At 38.0% G+C, this 19631-nt stretch overlaps 5 protein-coding genes across 6 annotated transcripts in view; 3 read left to right on the top strand and 2 right to left on the bottom strand.

Moving 5' to 3' along the window:
• Positions 1-564: 564 nt before the first annotated feature.
• On the top strand, positions 565-6355 carry LOC111437380 (protein PALE CRESS, chloroplastic). Its single transcript, XM_023075322.1, has 7 exons — positions 565-758; positions 851-918; positions 4007-4201; positions 4880-4966; positions 5065-5115; positions 5568-5747; positions 5861-6355. The coding sequence occupies exons 1-7, from the start codon at positions 641-643 to the stop codon at positions 6104-6106; spliced, it is 945 nt and encodes a 314-aa protein (XP_022931090.1). The 5' UTR covers positions 565-640; the 3' UTR covers positions 6107-6355.
• An 11-nt stretch (positions 6356-6366) lies between these two features.
• LOC111437379 (EID1-like F-box protein 3) lies at positions 6367-7936 on the bottom strand. Its single transcript, XM_023075320.1, has one exon. The coding sequence runs from the start codon at positions 7719-7721 to the stop codon at positions 6759-6761; it is 963 nt and encodes a 320-aa protein (XP_022931088.1). The 5' UTR covers positions 7722-7936; the 3' UTR covers positions 6367-6758.
• A 1460-nt stretch (positions 7937-9396) lies between these two features.
• LOC111437382 (probable glutathione peroxidase 5) lies at positions 9397-11360 on the top strand. Its single transcript, XM_023075324.1, has 6 exons — positions 9397-9503; positions 9585-9661; positions 9753-9814; positions 9941-10059; positions 10927-11094; positions 11175-11360. Exons 1-6 carry the CDS (start codon positions 9450-9452, stop codon positions 11205-11207), a joined length of 513 nt encoding a protein of 170 aa, XP_022931092.1. The 5' UTR covers positions 9397-9449; the 3' UTR covers positions 11208-11360.
• A 1124-nt stretch (positions 11361-12484) lies between these two features.
• Positions 12485-16336, bottom strand: LOC111437381 (transcription factor bHLH69-like). The gene is made up of 7 exons (XM_023075323.1): positions 16328-16336; positions 14856-15235; positions 14558-14629; positions 14213-14278; positions 13875-13940; positions 12976-13035; positions 12485-12830 (listed from the first exon to the last, which is right to left on the bottom strand). Exons 2-7 carry the CDS (start codon positions 15228-15230, stop codon positions 12672-12674), a joined length of 798 nt encoding a protein of 265 aa, XP_022931091.1. The 5' UTR covers positions 15231-15235; positions 16328-16336; the 3' UTR covers positions 12485-12671.
• Positions 16337-16660: 324 nt separating this feature from the next.
• The window catches only part of LOC111437383 (small nuclear ribonucleoprotein SmD1b), a 4007-nt gene continuing 1036 nt past the window's right edge, over positions 16661-19631 (top strand). The window contains exons 1-5 of one of the 2 annotated variants that reach the window (XR_002709433.1): positions 16661-16768; positions 16880-16956; positions 18487-18678; positions 18810-19105; positions 19206-19240. Coding sequence is in view for 1 of the 2 variants with exons in the window: in XM_023075325.1 (XP_022931093.1) it covers positions 16755-16768; positions 16880-16956; positions 18487-18678; positions 18810-18871 (345 nt within the window). In the remaining variant the exon portion in view is untranslated. Of the gene's footprint in view, positions 16769-16879; positions 16957-18486; positions 18679-18809; positions 19143-19205; positions 19241-19631 lie in introns of those variants that run through there. The other variant, XM_023075325.1, reaches the window with a different exon arrangement.

Here is a 19631-nt window from a genome sequence, read left to right as displayed (position 1 = left end):
AAAATATATATATATATATATATATATATATATATATATATATATATATATATATATATAATTCTTGGATTGGAATGCTTGTAGATCTTCTAAATTTACTTATTTGAGATATCTATCTGAACTACTATTACTTCTATTCAATGAAGATGATGACTCCACCGATTTTCTTTTGTAATACCTCTCCATTTAATTTTTAAATTAAATTAAATCTACAATACAGTAATAGAAGTACAGAAAATAAAGAAACTAAAACATAAAATAAGAACAATGAATTTTAAATGTAATTTATAAAAGCAATTGACATGACAAGTAGATGAAGACGAGTAATTGAAACATAAAAGGTGAATGTACCCTAAAAGATTGATCTCCACACTACAAATGTACATTTGTTTAATTGAAAAGGCAAAAGAAGGAAAGCGGGTTGCGTGGTGGCACCCATATCACAAAGTGGCATTTTTGTAATTTACTGAAGTAATTATCTTGATTAAGTCATATTTATATCTAGTCCTAAATTGTCATTTACCTTGTTATTTAAAAAAAAAAAAAAAATTAAATCGAGGGTCTCAGCCCCTTGGCCTTTAAATCCGTCCGTGCAAGCATCCAAGTCCTTTCCCAGCTTGCTGGTTGTTTCGGAACTATAATGTTGGCACAGGTGCGTTGGCTGAGATGCTCACCAGTTCCACCATTACCCTCTGCTTCCCCAACCTTACCGAAGCTTTCGACCTCCTATTTCTTAAAGCTTTATTCATCTCGTCCTGGTTAGCTCTCTTGCAGCTTGTTTATTCACTCTTCAGATACTGAATTTATCGTAACTTCTCATTTTGGTGGTTTTGGTGATTTTGATGGTCAGTTTTAAGGAGGAGCTTGAGCAAGGAAGAGCCGCTTATTGATGGGCTTCCCAAAGAGTATTACGATGATGTACGTGGATATTTGAATTTAACTACTCCCTAATTTGCATTTTCCGTTGATTGAGCTTCTACTTCTTCATCTATTTCTTCTTGTTTGCTATTTATTTGTTTTTTTTTTTTCCTTCTCTCTGGTGGTTTGGAAAAGGGTTAACACTTGACAGAGATGAAAATGATTGATTTTCCGAGTGACACATGCCTGTTATATAGAACCTGCTGAAGCTGAAACACTTTCTAACATAAATAAAAGACAATTTCTGTACTTGGGCGATTTTAGGGGAAGTTTCCTGTTCGCCAAAATGTTTTGGAAAAACTTATTTATTTTTACACACCAAATCCTCACTCTAATTATTTCGTCATCTTCCTTTCTGGCTGACCAAAAACTTGCGACCATGGTTAAACGTCGTAGAAGAACTTGTGTTTCCTATTTTACTAATTATACTGATGTGGCCCAAAATTCGTGATCATGAGAGCGAGGGAGGGGGGAAAAGAAAAGAGGAAGAACAATGAAGCAGGGGAAATGAGAGGGAAAGACAGCACGAATGAAAGTATAGGAAAATAAGTTGAAAGGTTATTTTACAAAGCTGATAGATGCAAATTTTGTTCGATCTCTTTAATGTTGAGGGTGGATAGATTTCTTCGAGGTAGTAGAAGCGCGTGGTAGCCACCAGAGAGAATCAATGCATTTTTCTTTTAACTGACCATCAGAAAGAAAATATATTGGTCAAAGAAATAGAGTGAGCATTTTGGTTCAAAGAAACTAATTATATATATTTATATTTCCTGAGCTATTGATGAATGGGTCAGGAAAAAAGAACCAGGGGTGGCTACTAAATTGGATATTGAAAAGGCCTTTTGGTAAGATGGATTAGGATTTCCTCGAAGAGAATCATTGTCAAAAAAGGGTTTGAGAACAAGGGGATACGATAGATGCGGGTGTATATCCCCCACAACATTTTCCATTATAAATGGCAAGCCAAGAGGCAAATTTGATGCATTTAGAGGTCCATGCCAAAGAGACCGCCCTCGATTATTGATCAATGCAACATTGGACCCGACAAAGTAAACCGTACTAAAATCTTACTCCCTTCCTCTTTAGTCAACTTTGCATCAGAAGAAATGCTTCCCAACTGTGTTATAGAATTAGACAATGAATCATTTTTGAGTTTAAGTAGCTTGAAAATTGACTGTCAGCCAGTCTGCAAGTATAATGATGATGCCATTGCTGAAGACTCATTGTTTTGAAGGTCTAGTCTCTCTTTTTCCGACACCTGGTAATCTGAATGTTTCTGAAATTATTGTGCCAGTAGGAAAACAGGCTTTAGACAATGATTTTCTATCTGCATCACATTCCGGTTTGCACAATTTTTCTTCTATGATTAAGGCTAGTAGTGTACAATTCCGTGAAATTATTCCCTCTTTTCCAAAGGCGACCATTCAGAAAAATTAATTTAAGTGTGAATCCCTCTTTGATATACTATAAACATTTTTTCTTGGAACACCAGGGTCTGGGAAATGGATCCAACGAAGGAGTCTGAAGAATTTTTGTGAAGCATTTGCCCCGATAGTGTTGACTCAAGATTTCAATTTGTCATCAGTAGCTCAAAAGATTGTAGAATCTTCATGTAAAATCTTTATGGGGTTCAAAAGGTATTAATTGGGTTCAGGTGGAATCCTCGGGATGTTTGGGAGGTTTGCTAGTTTTGTGGATTGAAAGCAAGGTGAGCTTGGAATTGGATCGATTTTTCCTTTTTTTTTTTTTTTTTTTTTTTTTTTTTTTTTTTTTTTTTTTTTTTTTTTTTTTTTGGAAAAGCAAAGAGGGTGGAAAGGTATCACATTTTGAGCTTTAGTCTTTTTCATTTTTTAATAATTTTTTTTTGTTTCTTGTTAAAAAAGAAAAAAAAAAATAGTACATAGTGTTATAACATATATGATATTATGCATAGTTGTCTTTTATTGTAGTATATAGGTTCAACGAGCTCAACAAGAGAAGATGAGTGTCACGAGCTTTCTTAATGGACATTCGTATGAATTCGGGATCACTAAATCACAAATTCTCTGCCTCCGAGACCCCTTATTTGGACGAAACCTTTATTAGAGTCCTTCGTGCGTAAAATCCTCCATCTGGTTCATCTAGTTCTCAAGTTTAACAATACTCTAATTAGTTGGAATGATTCTAAGGTTGCTAAGGGGATGAGCATCAATACTCAGAGACTTGGTTCCGATAATCAGCGACAAGATTTTTGTAGGAGATTGTATGTAACAACTGTCGTAAGTTTGGTCATATGAAACATGACTATCGGAAGTTCTTGAATAAGGGTCAAAGACCTCAAGTTGCTCACGTTGCCTCCACCAATGATATATCTGAGAGATCGGTTACTATTTCTTTTGATGGTTTTGCCAAATTCCAATTGCATCAGAAATAATATAATCGCATGCATCATTGAATCCTATTGCAACCCTTCCAATGTCTTCTTACATCCTCTATTAAACGGGTCATAGACTCCGGTACCACGACCCATTTGACATACAATTCTAGCTTATTTCCTACTTCTTTGTCACATGCACCTTCTCTGGCTGTCACTTTCGCATATAAATCAACATCCTTTATTCTTGGATATGACGTCATTAATTCCACACCCTCTATCCCTTTAGCTTCTGTTTTACATTTGCTTCGACGCTTTTTAACTTGATTTCTTTTTGTGAACTCACTTGTGACCTTAATTGTTTTGTCTACTTTTTCTCTGGCTATTACTTGTTTGGGGATCATATGACGAAGAAGATTATTGGTACAGGATATGAATTTGGAGGTCCATTCATTTTTTTATCACTAGAAACTGAATGTTCTCGCCTCCTCTGGCACTGCATCCTCGTTTGATGTTCATTAACGTTCTTTTTGTTACATTTTTTCATTGTGGGCTTTATAAAGCTTTTTGTAGTTACTTTGTTGATGATGTTTTGGCTAAACAGAAGGCTTTCTTGTAACCTTATTTAACTTCGGAGTTGGCCTCCTCTTCTTTTGCATTTTTCGTTAATCGTGTTTTTTTATTAAAAAAAGGAAAATGTTTCAAAAAATCAGATATTAACCTGTTCTACAATAGGAATGGCAAGCCCGACAAAGAGAGAAGACAAAGGAGTTACATCGAAGGCGTCAAGAGGAAGATGAAGAAGAGGAAAGAAAGGTAGAAGAATATCGTGAGATTGGGATGCGTCTGAAAGGATTTCCCGAAGAAGATGTCATAAAAGCTAGAAAACTGGTTTCAAGCTTTATTAGAGCTGTTGAAGAAGTTGAAGAGGTAATAAACTATTGTGTTAATGTATTGATATAACTCATTAGCTTAAATTTTTGGATTGATTGGTAATTTAAGATGCTATCAAAGTAGAAGGTCCTGTGTTCGAACTCTTGTAATATAATTTCCTCTCGAGTTAGTATTGATTCCCATTTGTTAGGTCTTCTTTAAATTTTGAAGTCCACAAGTGAAAAGGAATAGTATTGATATTAGATTAAATTTACCATAACCCATTAGCTTAAGTTTTTAAGTTTTGGGTTGATTGATGTAACATTATGCTACTATTAATCATTAACTTGATCTTTCAAAAAGTAGGGTGTTGTCTTCGAATCAGCATGAAGTTTTCTTGTTCTTGCTTTTGGCGAAGTTTTTATGACAATACACTAAAAGATAGCTTAAGCAAACACAAACCATGAGTTTTCAACTAAACAAGTAGAGTTTGCTTACTAGAGCCTGCACAGTGACTTGGCTATGGTTTGCGAATGAAGGATATTTAGGGTTTTTTCTTAGTATATTCTTCTTAGGTATGATTATAGTGTTCTATTCATGGGTAGTATTCATGGTGATTTTTCTTTGAATTTGTCTAATTTCGTACCATTTTTCACATAAAGCTTCTGACTATTAAATTATTGCAGAACTGGCTTATTGACTTTCTGATACTATATTTTATCAATTGGAATGCAGAAAATTGAGGAAGCTGCTGAGAAAGGGGAACTAACAGAGCTTGTTCTATTAGTCATATGGAATCGACTTGATTTAGCACGTCGTGATGTATATTAGTCTTCAAATTCCTTTAATTTTCATTCACTTTGTATATTTTGTAGGTTGCCTAGTTGTATGTGCTTACTTGTAATTGGCTCTTTCTTCAGGATGAAAAGGATGCAATTAGAAGTCTTGATCTGCTATATCGAAGGGTTGAGGTATGAACATGTTCAAAACTGTTTTAAATATGCCATATTGATTACGAGCTTAGAGAACACTCATTCAAATCCACACACCTACATGCAAGTTTTGCAATTGTAGGTCAAGGAAAAGGTTCTTAACTTGTCCCCAAGGATCATTCTTAAATTTATCTATCTATAGCAGTTGTAATAGGGTCTTGTGCTCGTGATTTACTGAAACATTTTGTTTTAATCTTTTAGGTGTTTTTATCACTCCGTCCATTTTTTTTACACAATCCATTTTAGATCCTGTCTTACCAGTGAAATGGTTTTTAGTTACAGGTTGTAACTTGCGGCACTTTTCTATTCAAGTCAACTCACTAATCTTTACACCAGCATTACTTTTTTCTTTTCCTTCAATTTTATTCTGGAAAAAGCAAGAATGTGTATTCTCCTAGTAATTCATGTTCTAAGTTTCCTCAATATTTTAGACTGAAATTCTCAAACGAGAGGCTAGTCCTGCCATGAGACTTCTCAACGATCTTCTGAATATGTATGACAACTTCAACGATGAAGGATGGCTAAAAGACTGCAGAAAATGCATGATTGATACCTTCCCGCGGGAGGATCCATTTAGCATTCTCGTTCCAGCTGGATTCGACATCGATAAGGTATACTAGTGTAAATATGATAGCTCAATTGGTTTCCAACGAGATGTAGATGATAAAATTTAAGGAATGTCTAAACTGAGTCTGCTTTTATTATATCTTCTCTTAATGATTAGCATCAAGGGCAGTTACGGCCATCACTTGAAGTTGAAGCTGATAATACACTGTTGAGAGTAGACTTCGTCAGAGAGGTTGATGAATTGCTACAAGAAGTCAGGGCGGATCAGAGTGAAGTGCAAAATGCAAATGCAGATGGTTTTGACGCGGAATCGGTGGCAAGCAGGTTGAAACAACAGGAGAAACAACGGACGGTAAGGTTGGTAGAAACGCTGCTAGAGTTGGCTATGAATTTAGAGTGGTAGGGTAGGCATAGGAATGAAATGGGCGTAGGATTTTAGTGGAAAAGAGAAGAATTTTAGGTTGCCCCAATATATTCAAGTATCCACGTCCACGTTTGGTTTTTAAGAATGTTTCTAATAAACCTAGTCGAACTTTAACCATATCGTTGTCTTAAAATGAATTGACGTTGAAACAGGAACACAAAATTTAAATTTATATTGAAACAACCTGGTTCTGGTGTAGATATTAATACAAGTAGCCCTGATTTGTGATGATTATTTTCAAGCAATAAGGCACGTGTGTTTGAGAAGAGAAAATTAGCGGAGGATGGGTTGGAAAGCCCCGGCTCACTGGGCATTGTAATGAAATGAGAAAAAAAGAATATAAATGGCAAAAGTCCAAGCTACTCTAATTTAAAAAGATAAAGAAAAGTGATTGTGATTAGAATACTCGTAATCGCTGGTGTTGGAAACAGAATTGTAAGTTGCAAGGGAGACCACTGAGCGTCGTACCAAAACCAAACAGCCAACACCATGCTTCCTCGAGCCTGCCTGTCTTCACCCTTACTGCTTATACCTTAGCCCCCCTCCTATTTTCTACATCAGTTTCTAACTTTTTTTGATCGGCTTCTCCGCTTTGCTTTGGCCTACCAACTGCCCAAATGCAAATCCCATTCTAATCTGTGGTGTGGACGCGGACCTCTCCGCGACTATCTACTATCTCCTCCCCCGTGGAGCTCGCGCTTTCATCTGTCACCGTCCGGTCTTCAAACCCAATCTCACGAACTTCTCTGTCACACTCCGCCGCCGCCTCCTCCTCCTCTTCTTCTTCTTCTTCTTCTTCTTCTTCTTCTTCTTCCTCTTCCTCTTCCTCTTCCTCGTTGTTAGCCCTGTCTTCCTCCGACGATAGAGGAACGAGCCAACAAGAGCCATGCAAATGGCCGTTCACGCACACGAAATATTCGAGGCCTCCATCATGCGTCCCAAGCCGCCTAGCCGCGCTTTTGGGTACGAGTCGAGCGGATGTCATACTCCACACCCGAGCCCCACAATATGGGCATCTGGTCCTCTCTTCCAACCTCACTTGCCGTCTGATCAAGAATGCCCTAGTCTTCGATCTCATAAATCCCCGAAATACCCCTCTGTAGATCCCCAAATCATCCTCGTCGCTCCCGTTGGAATGCTCACAGGGATCGCTCACGTACAGCAAGTCTCCTCGACATTTCTTGGTGAGAAAGCTTCGGCCTGAGGTTTTGGAGAAGCGAGACTCGTGGACGAAATGTCCGGGCAGGGGCTGGGCGACCCTGAAATGGCGGCTGGACTGGCAGCCGCAGCAGAAGAACATTAGCTTGGCGAGCGCGTTCCATCCACCGCCGACGCGGGCATTGGGAGCCCCGGTGGTCAATGTGGCCACCATTCGGGGAGCTCGATTGAGACAGAGCTGGCGCCAGAGCAGTCTGTCGGCTATGGCTCGAAGTTTACAATTGAGGGAGGCGGTGATGCAAAGCGTCTGTAAGTCCCACTTGATTGTTTGAAATACGAGGAGAAGTATGCGCTCGTTGAGGATACCAGAGTCGTTGGAGTCGGAGCCCTGAGGCGACGGAGAGGGTCTGACCCTCCTGTTGCTGTTGGCGTTCATTTTTATTCAGTTTTGGGGGAAAAGAAAAATGTGGCCAATGCCAATTGCGAAAGACAAGAACCCACTCCAATATATGTCTGAAGTCTACTACGGGTCTAGAACACTCAAATCAGACACGTGTCCCTTTGGTGATTGGTCACTTTATTATAGCCTGCGATCCTGAGGGAACGTGTGGGGAACCAATTGGAGGAGAGGACACGCGTGGGGATGTGATTGGTGGAATTGAGAAGAGAATCCAGAGGAAGCGTCAGCAGTTGAGGAGAGAAGACCACGTGTCCAATTAAAATATTATTGGGAAATAGGAAATCCATTTCCGCCTCTCCGGGTTGCAAAGGCAAAAAAAAAATATCTGCAGATTTGCGCGTCCTTTTGTTTTATCAAAACGTTGGACACGAGTCCTTCCACTTCCACTACCACCAAAATCTATCCTTCCCCAAATAAGTTGGTTGGTGTTGTTCAGAGGCGTGGCACTCCTCTCCTCTCTCCACGTCCGCCCCTCGCATCATCATATTGCCTACTCAAATCTGAGCTCATGTCCTCCGTGCTCATTCTCATCATGCCCAAATTCCCCTTTCACCTCCCTCTCTCTTCAAGTTTAAAACATTATTCGGTTGGGTTCCGGTAGGTTATACTGTTGCAAGGATTCCCATTTTCAATTCACTCCCAGACACGTGCCTGCTAGATCGACATGTGGCAGCATCTAGAAACTTTGATGAGTGGAGTGGAGAGGAGAGCCACGTGGAAGGAAAAATGGAGGGGACACATGGCATGGACCACATTACAAAATATGGTGGGGAATCTTGTCTGGAGCGTGAATATAAAGGGATGCAGATATTTTTCAGTTTTCAAAGGCGGTTGTTAATTTTGAACCAACTCAAATCACTGTTTCTGTGTTTGCCACTGATTTCAGTTTTATACAAAACTCTAACCAGTCAACCAACTCTCTACTACTACTACTCTTTCTTTTTGCTTAGTTCAGTGGCAGCACAAGTGACACAACAATGATGGCAGCTTACGATTTTCGAAACACTATTGGAGGCTCTCAAGTTAAGTTGGGAGAAAAAGACAAAGTTGTTGATCCTTTGTAAATTATTGGAGGAACGGGAAGACCCTATTGATAGTGGAGGACATTAAGGCATACACAGTGATGGAGACTAGTCTTTGAGCTCATCCGTAACACCCATCTATCTCAAATATGGACGGACCACCATCCTTCATGGATGGATTCAGCTTTTCTTTCTTCTTTTTTCTTTTTTCTTTTTTCTTTTTTTCTGAAAAAAGAAATTTAGTCAAATGCATAGTTCAGCTCCTTTTAATTTCTTCTGCTCCATTTACAACCACCTGATAGGAACATCAATGCTACTTAACCAACAAGTTGGATTATTTATTATAAATGGGTTTTTCATTGCGAAGAAGATAGGCGGTGAAAGGACAACAATAGTAATATGATATCATCAATAATGGATTAGTTAAGAGATGTGTTTGAGACGGATACCCACCAAAATTTTAAAATATACAAGTGTTGGGTTACCGATGTTAGTTTAAAGTTTTTATTGATTTAAATTTTCTGGCTTAATTTTTTTTATTATTTTTTTATTTTTTAAATATTATACTAATTTTCTTTAAATGAAGAAATATGGTATACATAAATATCAATACACACATCCCCTGCCAGAGAAGAAGAAGAACAGAAGAGGATACGCATAAGCAGAAGAAAAGAAAGAAGAAATGGGCGCTTCTCAATCAGTGTCTGAGAAGTCCATTCATGAATTTGTGGTGAAGGTAAGTTCTCGTAGTTTTGCCTTGTTTTTGAAAGAGTTGGAAGTGGAAAGTGAAGGAATTGAGTTATTTGGCATGGTGAAGGATGCGAAAGGAGAAGATGTGGATCTAAGCATCTACCGGGGAAAGGTGGTTCTTGTCGTAAATGTTGCTTCCAAATGGTTGGTTTTCTTTTGCTCTGTACCTCGCTTCTCTTGGTTACTTGAATTCCAGGGATTCTTATTCCTGGAGAAATTTGAATGGTTTGGGCAGTGGTTACACAGATTCAAATTACACCCAGCTCACCCAACTTTACAGCAAATACAAGGAAAGAGGTATGCGCTTTTCTTTGCTTATAACAACATTAGTTTGTGCAAGGATGGATTAATGAAGATTCCTTGTTTTAGTTTGGTCAATTAGCTTCTTTACTTCGCTAACTCTACCTGTGTGCTGATTTCCAGGGTTAGAGATCTTGGCCTTCCCATGTAATCAGTTTTTGAGTCAGGAACCTGGATCGAGCCAGGAGGCACAGGAATTTGCCTGTACAAGATTCAAAGCTGAGTATCCAATATTCCAGAAGGTAACCTATGCTTCTTAATTTGAAATCTATTTAGTTTTTTTCATCTTTGGAAAGCAAATTTTTAAAATTAATTACAATTTCATGTCTACTACAACTTTGAAGTTTCAATTTTATAATCTCAAAGTTGAAACACCAAATTTCTTTTCCTGTCCAACTGTCTTTCATCGTGAGCGTTGACCTAGTATTAACTATTTTAACTAACTTGCTTCTTGCTGTCTCTACTCCTTTTCATGTCTGTCTGAAATGATTCTCAGAATGTGTAAACCTTTTCTGTTTATAGTTAAAGACAGAAAAGGTTAGATGTATGCTACTCATAATCCCACTAATCCATCCTCTATCTGGGTCAAGTCCACTCATTGGTGAGGTAGCCAGCTCACATGCAGGAAGGTAAATTCCAGATATTTGAACTCAAGGACATACCTTATTCAAGTATGGTCATGGTTAACTCCAGATCTTGGATATTCTCTCATTCATTTCTTTTCGTTTTGGAGCCCTTAAAAGGTGAGTTATTAAGATTGACCTACTGGGTTTGCCTTGTGGCACCCTCCTCTTGAAAACCTTGTTCTCACAAGGAAAAAGAAAAAAAGATTCTCCTATTACTGCCTTTCTTGAAGAGATTCTGTCTGTGCCACTTTCATTTATCAATGAAAGCTTGATGTTTCATTAGGAACAGAAAAAAACAAGAGGACTCAGTCTGTGTCTGTGGTGCAACCAGCTGAACTCCATGTAATATACCATGCTGCACTTCAAAACTTATCAGTGCATGATGCTGCAGGGTTTCGTTGGTCACCTTCATCCAAATGAGAGAATTATTAAATCTTTAAACTATTAATTCTGAGTTCAAATCAACCCATCTTTTGTTTTCAGGTAAGTGTGAATGGCCCTGATACGGCACCGGTTTATAAGTTCCTTAAAGCTAGTAAAACTGGATTTTTGGGGTCAAGAATAAAGTGGAATTTTACCAAGTTCTTAGTTGACAAAGAAGGTCGTGCCATCAAACGCTATGGCACAACCACTACTCCCCTGTCAATTGAGGTATTTTCTCAATAGCTGTTCAACATCTATACCAATCTGTTTATCAGTGGAAATGAGGCTGTTGCATGTGTGTGATGCAGGCTGATATCAAGGAAGCACTGGGAGAGAACTAAGTGAGCTTGGATGAAGAGACATTATTAAGCATGAAATCGTAGAATCTTAATCTTTGTTTGGGTTGACTTTATTTATATGTTGAAACTCATTATGTATGGATTATGTGGGTTATTTATGATCGATCCAGTTCGTCACATGCCATTTTTAGGTAAGCTGATAGACCCCAAATCTATTTATTTTATCAACAAGGGTACAACCAAGGAAAGAATTCCTCTCTCCCAATCTCTCTCTCAAAAACAGGCTCGAAACATTCCTTAAAGCTCCTCCCCTTTCACTTCATAACTACTTACCATCACTCTGCTCACACGTTTGCCTTACATGATTTCTCTCATACACCTTCCTATCAAGGTCTCCCCTGGCATCGTTTATTAAACGGTATTCTCAGGCAAATTGGGGGAATTTGGACCACCGGACTGTTGTACCCAATTGCCTTCTTTAGTCGGGAGACATGAAACACAGGATGCGATAAGCTTAGGTCCAACGCATTTGAGCACTTTAAAGGGTCCAACAAATTGAGGTGTCAGCTTCATTTTGATTTAGCGCAATAATTTTCCCTGTTCACAATACCCATGTAACCCTCCTGGTGGGACATTGCATAGCAAAGCAACATACATAAGTTATCATACCTCGATTGACAAACTCAGTTTGGTTATCGGTTTGTCACAGAGTGATAGCTCGTGCTCCATTTCAATTGAGTGCCCAAGCATTTAACCAAATCCTCTCAGAACAATCTTATGAAAGTTGGATTACGATTCACAGCAATGCTGCGAGGAATCCCATGCAAACCCAATCCTTACATAGAAAAATTGAAATAGTAGACTGGATTAGAAAGGCTTCTCTGTCTTGGTAGACATCTCTAGAAGTAGTATTTACAATTTGGTTTGAATGCAAATGTTCGATTAATTTGATTGTATTGTTGGCAGGTGGCAATCAAAATCAAACTGCAACTCAGATGGCCATCAATTTGAATCTCGAATACAATGATGCATAAGGGCAGTGTGTAACACTTAGGTTAGTGTCGGGTTTGGTCCCTTCGTCCCGTCTTCAATATATATTCTGATAAAAGGCAATGCCCCAATTATTGCCTCGCTACTATTTCTATTATTTCTATTTTTTTAAATAGTACAATGGTGTCACATATCATACTTAACTTTCTATCGATTCACCACCCAATCATAAATCTTTGAAGTTTTAATAAAATGTTTGACAAAATTTTTAAAAATGCTTAACAAAACCCAGAAATCATGAGGAAAAATAAGAATGATTGTCAAACGTAGTGAGATTTTTTTTTCCCCAAAATGGAATGATGCTACGGACAAACAAAACTATCATTTTTCAGTGTTACCCAGGTATCTTTACTTTCAAGTGAGGTGATTGACAAGCCGTAGGTACTTTAATAAAGCAGAAGCATTAACCGAGAGAGAACTGTTTCATACAGGAAGCTCCATGGTTGATTAAATGGTTCAGCATAATCCTTCAACAAAATCCATGGGCATCACGAATAGACCCTTGTTCTCCAGCAGCTGAGCAGCAGCTAACGGGTCAACTTCCAGCAATTTTCCTACCATCTCTTCAAGTGGCTCGCCCTGCATCTCGTGATGGCTCATGTAATGGCCATATCCCTACCAAAAGCAATAATAAAGGAGCTTCTATTTTCCATCCCCAAATTTCTAAGTATGGAAATAATAGTAGAAAGCCGTACATGAGAATTGCATGAACTTTCCAAAAGAAAGTAGTGAAATGCTAAAATCAAACATGTGATGATACCTCAACGAATAGGAAAGGCTCAGAAGAGGATTCTCCGCCTATTTTACTCTGACTCAAGTCCTGCGCAGCCACATAGATGCCTCAGTTTCATCTACACCCTTAAAATCATTTTAAAGCAACTTCACCCATAACACCATAATGTACGTTAAGATATTTCGAAGTATTGGCAGGTCGCCTGCTTATTGAAACAATTTTATTCATTATGACTATGGGCCCTTATTGCTCAAGAACATGCCCAAGTTTTTGCTACTAGCTTACTATATTTCTTTACAAGTCTCCAATATTTTGGATCAATGCTTATACAATTTGAGATAATCAGCAGCGTATGGGCTCGATGAGCCAAATTCTTATCTACATTACCAGCATATGGATCTCTCTCTCTCACGCCAACATCCCTTCAAACCTGAGCAGAGGCTAAAATGTACAGTGAAAATAATCTGAATAACAAATGTAAAAAGAGAGAAGAAAAAAATTAAAAGAACTTGTGTCATTCAGACTATGCCTACATCCACATGCAAAGATGACGAGAATGTTTCCACTAATGTTCCAAAAGATGAGATTACAAAAGAGCACACTCAACTCACCAAGTACCTCATACACTCAAATATTTAAAACCCACCAAAATTAATTTCTTTATCAAATATTTTAACTAAAAGAGAATGATTGAAAACTCTCTCAAAATCTCGTGTGTTTAAGACTATGAAGGAAATGAGCTATGTATAGATTGACGGAAAGCCGTCGAAAGCATTTTTCCCGAGTGTGGGAATCAATTGACGGCAAAACACCAGCAGTGGTTAGGAAGACCCATGAAGCCAACAAGCTACAAGCACATATGGATCAAAACTGTAAAGTACCCTATAAAGAAACGTACAAAACAGAGCAAGGGCGAAGATGCCCACCTTTATTTGAAGCTGTAAGTACTTGATGTGGTCAATGACATCATCTAGAGCAGATGCTTGATTTCCCTTGCGAAACCAAAATTAAAATGGATTTAAAGAAGATATTTATCCTATGCTGCAGGTAAAGAAATGGAAAGTTCAAAAGATAATGCATTCAAGTACGTTTATAGTTTTATCCTCAATAAAATTCAGGAAATTTATGACAGCAGAATGGCTCAAGCACGCTTACTCAATGCATTATTATAATGATATATATTGAACGGTATCAGTCAATCTAGTGCTTAGAAGATTTTATAAAAGTTCATGCCTCTCTGTGGCATAATGACACACGAGTTTACCTTTGAAGCCAGAGGCAGTAGTGCCTGCAATGCTTCGAGTCTTTCAGCTATCCTTATCCTGCGTTGCTGAAATGAGAAGACATGTTAAACAAGTTAAATTTGGCCCCAACAGATAACATCCAATCTTGCTAGTTCTTAGTTAAAAGTAAACATATAGATTATTAAATATAAAATATGGAATCACCACTAATTTTTGTCTTCACTTTGGATGACAAAATAACCTAATTTGAGTATATTTCACAATTCAAACTAATGCCACCACATTTCTGCTCTTTTGTAAAGCATAGTAATAGATTTTATTTATTTAATTTCTTATTTTTGCAAGTGGTAAGGTGCTTCGCTTACACGGTCAGTTGAATAGCCTCGTCTACTTGATGAACTGGTACGTGGCTTGGATAGACTACCTGACATATTGTCCTGATCCGAAAGTCACATATTAGGATTACATGAAAAGATCCAGAAAGTGGTGTAATTTAGTAATAAATGTTGATTAAGCAATAAATATGGCTAATATACATTGTTCCCAAAACTGAGAGCAGAGAATATGCCTATATCCTTATATTTACAAGATCTAGATTGCCTAAAGCACAGTAACGACCATAACTATTTCACATATGTTAGGCTTGGTATAGATTGGCTTTACCTTGCGTGAATCAGTAGGTTTTGAAGTGTATGAACCTGCGGGATGATTGTATGAAATTTCTCCATGAATCTCAGAGACTCCATCAATAGTTTGAATGGAACTGACAGGAACAACTGCTATCATATCTTTGGTAGATTCCTTTCTAGGAAAGTTTGAAGTTTCAGCAATAAACTCAACAAAGGTCGGAGACATTTTTGCAGTTTGAGTCCACTCAATTATGTGGGGGAAGTTAGTTTGGTTTAGATTCCTATCAGCAGCCGAAACATGGTGGTGGTTAGTACAATCTCCAGGTACTTGGGAAACAATGTTGACATTCGCACCAAAATTCAGAGAGAGCATTTGTACAGAGCCATTGCAGCCATTTTGTCCTTCCATTTTTCCTGCATTGCAACTTTCTAAACCTTAATAGTTCAAAAGGAATCAGTCCTCAAACTGAAACACTTAACGATAAGAACTAAAAAATGACTGGCTATTCTTAGCATTGCTACAACTTATGAGGAAGCTAAAATTTGCTTAGAATAAGCTAGAGCTGCTCCAAAGCGTCAAATCACCCCAAAAATCAAATACGAACCTGGAAGAAAGAATCGGCCGAAGTCACCGTTGTTAGAACAATTGAGAGGGAACTAGTACTCGATTACAGATTTCTTGAGAGTAACTCTAAGTCACCTACCAAATAACTCCTTAAAAAAAAATCAGAAACATAAATCGAAAATTCCTAGAACATCTCTCCCGGGGCATCCAATATATCGATTTACCTGAGCATACCCAAGGGACATTTGAAAACCCAACGCCTACTAGCACATGAAATGGGCATTTCCCCATATTTTCCATTTGTTTTTGAAAATACGATGTTAAAAAGTACTAGCTATGTTTTGTAAACAACAAATTGTCGAAACAGGAAAAGCATTCCTGGGTTTTCATGAAGAAAAAGGGCAGGACCAATAAATAAGTAAAAGAAGCTACTGGGAAACGAAAAGCACCACTAAACAGCAATAAGGGAGCATAGAAGCCTTAAGAAAATAGAAGATCGAGAGGAAAAACAGACAGAATACCAATACATGTATGGCGAAGGATGTTAAACACCGTTATATGGAAAAATAAGTCAGTAAAAAAAGAAAAAAACAGTGCCCAGAGGGAAAAACATAATGATAGTACAGAAAGAGCGACAGGTTCTAAGTAACAGATCTTCATCTGGAACTGAAGCGAAACAAAATTAAACAAAGCATCAGGACTTTATTTTGTCGAATGTCTCGATAGGGAAAACGGAGAACATAAACAGAGAGAAAAAAAAAAATGCTAGTCTGATTGAAGCACGACAAAGCTGGGGGAAATATGCTGTCGGAGCGGCAAGCCATTGTAAATGTAAAGTCAAGCTACATATGACTAAGTTCCAATCGAACTTCATCATCGATGTTTTTTTATTTAAAAGGAATAACTTATGATTTATTGTTACTACAAAACAAGACGTGTACCTCTAGTACCTGCTAGAATGCTAACGTTACGTACTGAGAAAAATGTTAATGTTTTGAAGCTATGGAGAACGGCAAAAAGGAAGGAAGCTCACTGATAAAAATGGTGAAACCAGGAGGACGAAGGGAAAGACGAGCGGAAAATCGGAGCAGCAGAGACGGAGAGTGTAGGGAGCGACGGTAATGGTTGTACCTGTACGCGCCAGCTGCAGTATTTTCTCATACCAAGCACCCCACTTCTTTATTTGTTTATTTATTATACGTAATTTTCTTTTTCGTCCTTTTATTCTTTATATTATCATTTATATCCACTTATTTTCTCCATTTACTTATCAGGCGTACCACATACTTGAAATTGTACAAATTTCCCCTCCCGCCTCCTTTGTTTGTCCGTGCTTGAAACCCTACATTTTGCAATTCCCCCGCCATCATGAAGCTTGTTAGGTATGCTCTTCTTTTTTCTTACTCTGAGCTTCTTTTTTCTCGAACTACTCGTTGTTTGATGTATTTAGTGGTCGTTTTATGTTTAGAAACTTGGTTTTGATGAATTCACAGGTTTTTGATGAAGCTCAACAATGAGACAGTTTCAATCGAGCTGAAAAATGGAACCGTTGTCCATGGCACCATCACAGGTTTCCATTTCTCTTTCACTCACTAACTCGCACTGCATAAAAACTTCATTAATCTTGTTAAACCCTTAAACCCTAGATTTACGAACTTACTGGCAGAGGTTTTTTAAACTTTAACTTCCATTCTGTTTTCATCTTTGTACGCCACTATATTGGAAGTTGTAGAATATCTCAGTGCAAAGTGATAATTGGAATTTGGATTCTTTTGTCAATTTAGAGTGGTTTATGATATACCACAAGCCTTCTGGCTCTTGATAACCTTGGAATACGTAGATGTTTCTCGGCGACATTGCTACAAACTGGGGGTGACAACCCAACTTGGGAACTTTATTTTAGCTTCTCTTGGGGTGTTGAGGCTTCTGTAAGTAAGAGACTGCACAAACATCCTGTCTATCCTGGGGAGATTCATAACTTATTTTAACCAAAGGACTTTTCAGCTTTAGCAGGTTTTGGATAGTTCAATGAAAGTGGTTTTAGTGGAGATACAGTTGGATGAATCAATGGATCCTACTACTTTGTCTTGGCCAGCTTCTAATTGAACCCTATTGATCTTTTCTGCAAAGGCAATCCAACTACCAATTTCTCTATTTAAAAGAGCCAACAAGCACTCCACAATTATCCTCCAATGTAACCTTTGGTTTAGGTTTCATAGCAAATTCTTGTGGTTCCACCCCATATGCCGACCATCACCTCTCACCGTGACCATTTAAGGAGGGCACTATTTCTCTACTTATAGAAGAGCCAAACCCCAAGACCCAATGGAAGGGAAGTCCAACTCCATTTCGATCAAGTATCTTATATCCCCCATCCCCACACCCCAAAAAAAAAAAAAAAAAGTTGGTGATTATGATGAGATTGCATTTTGTTGTGGACACCTCCTATCCAGCTTCCACTTGATGTATTTTTCTATGTGCTGCTGGTTCTGAAACTAATTATTGTTGTCTTTTCTTACAACTGTTTTTATGGAAGAGTTCTACTCAATGTCATAGTTTTAGCTGGTCACACCTTCTGTTGTAGGATTTCACTTGAAACTATAAATAAGTGTCAATATATACAATATGCTTGAATAACATACCTTGCAGTGCATTATGACTTGGCCTAATTGAATAAGGGTCATGTAAATAACAAATGACTTGGAGAGAATGGATTCAAGCCATGTTGGTTACCTACTTAGGATTTATTATCCTATGACTTACCTTGGCAACAGAATATAGTAGGGTCAGTCAGTTGTCGCAGGTTGGATCTGAAATGAATGGATATGAAAAAAAATGAAAAATAAAAACCTATCTTGCACTTACAGCTTGTGAAATTTGTTTGGCCTAATATGTTGAAGCATCTAAATTACGCTCTACGTTCCTGTTTTCTATAATTTATTTCTAAAACATGCTCAGATGAGTATTATTATTATTTTTTTTTTAAAAAAGAACAATGACGGCATGAACTTGATGTAGAAGCTCTTACTCTTTTTGCTTAAAACCAAGCATTGGTCAAGGTTAGAAGTCATTGACGGGCTGATTTTCTTGTATCACTTAGGTGTGGATATCAGCATGAATACACATTTGAAGGCTGTAAAGCTTACTCTAAAGGGGAAAAATCCAGTTACCATGGATCATTTAAGTGTGAGGGGAAACAACATCAGATATTATATTCTACCTGACAGCTTGAATCTTGAGACTTTACTTGTTGAAGAGACACCCAGGGTCAAGCCCAAGAAACCAACTGCAGGTATGCGCTGTCTTTGCATTTTGCCTGTACTTTATGGTGTTTTCTGAAAGTCAAATTGTTTATACTGAATCGTATGCCACCCAGTGTCAAATATGTTGCTTATGTATTTCCCCATTCTTTTGCAACTATAGGGAAGCCTTTGGGGCGTGGACGAGGACGAGGCCGTGGGCGTGGTCGTGGTCGTGGACGCTAGATTTGTTGCAGTTTCAAATTTTGATCTCCGTAGTGTAAACACTTGTATCTTATAGGGAAAGTTTGTGAATTTAGTGACGTGAAGATGTGGTGTAGCAATTCACTGTCCGATCTCATATGTTTATTACAATGCTATTCAGTTGTTTTCTCTGTGATCGATGTAGCTTTGCTATGTGGCTGGGATCTGCCCCTGTTAATGATTTACTCTAATATCATCAACAATGATCAAACTCTTGTATGTCTTCAAATTAATATTTCGTTTTTTTACTCAACTCTGAAAGATGTAGTCATTAAGTACTTGAGTTGGTTAGGATGAATATGAACTTGTTTCGTAGGATTGCTGAAGACACTATTTTGGCAAGTAATGATGGTAAGACTCTTGGTGGCGTTTTCTTCTACCTTGAAATAAAAGTCGAGAGTTCTCTAGAGTTTAGAGCTCTTTCTTCCTCCAACTGCGTTCTTTTCATTAACTCGGACAAGCAATTCACCGTGGGGTGGTAGAGGCTCTGTAGTCTGAAGCTTATCAGGTTCTTGAATTTGCCTTTTCAAGGACGTAATGGAAATTATAAGGAAGTACGCAAACATCTGGTCCAGATTCAATTGAAAGAGAACTCAGTTTATGGTTCTTGTGAAATGGATTTGCAAATGTTACGTTTATCCTTGTTTCATTACGGTTCTTAGTGTGATACAGGTTTGTTGCCCTAAGTTTTAAACCGACACGGATAAAGTTCTAAAAGTAACGGTGTTTTTTTTTGGGGGGG

This window comes from Cucurbita moschata, unplaced genomic scaffold, assembly GCF_002738365.1.
Source record: "Cucurbita moschata cultivar Rifu unplaced genomic scaffold, Cmos_1.0 Cmo_Scf00063, whole genome shotgun sequence".
Lineage (NCBI taxonomy): Eukaryota > Viridiplantae > Streptophyta > Magnoliopsida > Cucurbitales > Cucurbitaceae > Cucurbita > Cucurbita moschata.
Note: the sequence above shows the minus strand (reverse complement) of the source record. Positions and strands in the feature narration are given on the sequence as shown.

What these genes read in the sequence shown, in the direction of transcription:
- LOC111437380 (XM_023075322.1), top strand. Translation starts at nt 641, where the DNA reads ATGTTGGCACAGGTGCGTTGGCTGAGATGCTCACCAGTTCCACCATTA. An exon ending in GCTTTATTCATCTCGTCCTG is followed by an intron (nt 759 to 850) that starts GTTAGCTCTCTT and finishes TTTGATGGTCAG; the next exon opens with TTTTAAGGAGGAGCTTGAGC. An exon ending in CTGGATTCGACATCGATAAG is followed by an intron (nt 5,748 to 5,860) that starts GTATACTAGTGT and finishes CTTAATGATTAG; the next exon opens with CATCAAGGGCAGTTACGGCC.
- LOC111437379 (XM_023075320.1), bottom strand. Translation starts at nt 7,721, where the DNA reads ATGAACGCCAACAGCAACAGGAGGGTCAGACCCTCTCCGTCGCCTCAG.
- LOC111437382 (XM_023075324.1), top strand. Translation starts at nt 9,450, where the DNA reads ATGGGCGCTTCTCAATCAGTGTCTGAGAAGTCCATTCATGAATTTGTG. An exon ending in CAGCAAATACAAGGAAAGAG is followed by an intron (nt 9,815 to 9,940) that starts GTATGCGCTTTT and finishes GCTGATTTCCAG; the next exon opens with GGTTAGAGATCTTGGCCTTC. An exon ending in AGTATCCAATATTCCAGAAG is followed by an intron (nt 10,060 to 10,926) that starts GTAACCTATGCT and finishes TTTTGTTTTCAG; the next exon opens with GTAAGTGTGAATGGCCCTGA.
- LOC111437381 (XM_023075323.1), bottom strand. Translation starts at nt 15,230, where the DNA reads ATGGAAGGACAAAATGGCTGCAATGGCTCTGTACAAATGCTCTCTCTG. An exon ending in TACTGCCTCTGGCTTCAAAG is followed by an intron (nt 13,941 to 14,212) that starts GTAAACTCGTGT and finishes TGGTTTCGCAAG; the next exon opens with GGAAATCAAGCATCTGCTCT. An exon ending in AGCCTTTCCTATTCGTTGAG is followed by an intron (nt 12,831 to 12,975) that starts GTATCATCACAT and finishes TGCTTTTGGTAG; the next exon opens with GGATATGGCCATTACATGAG.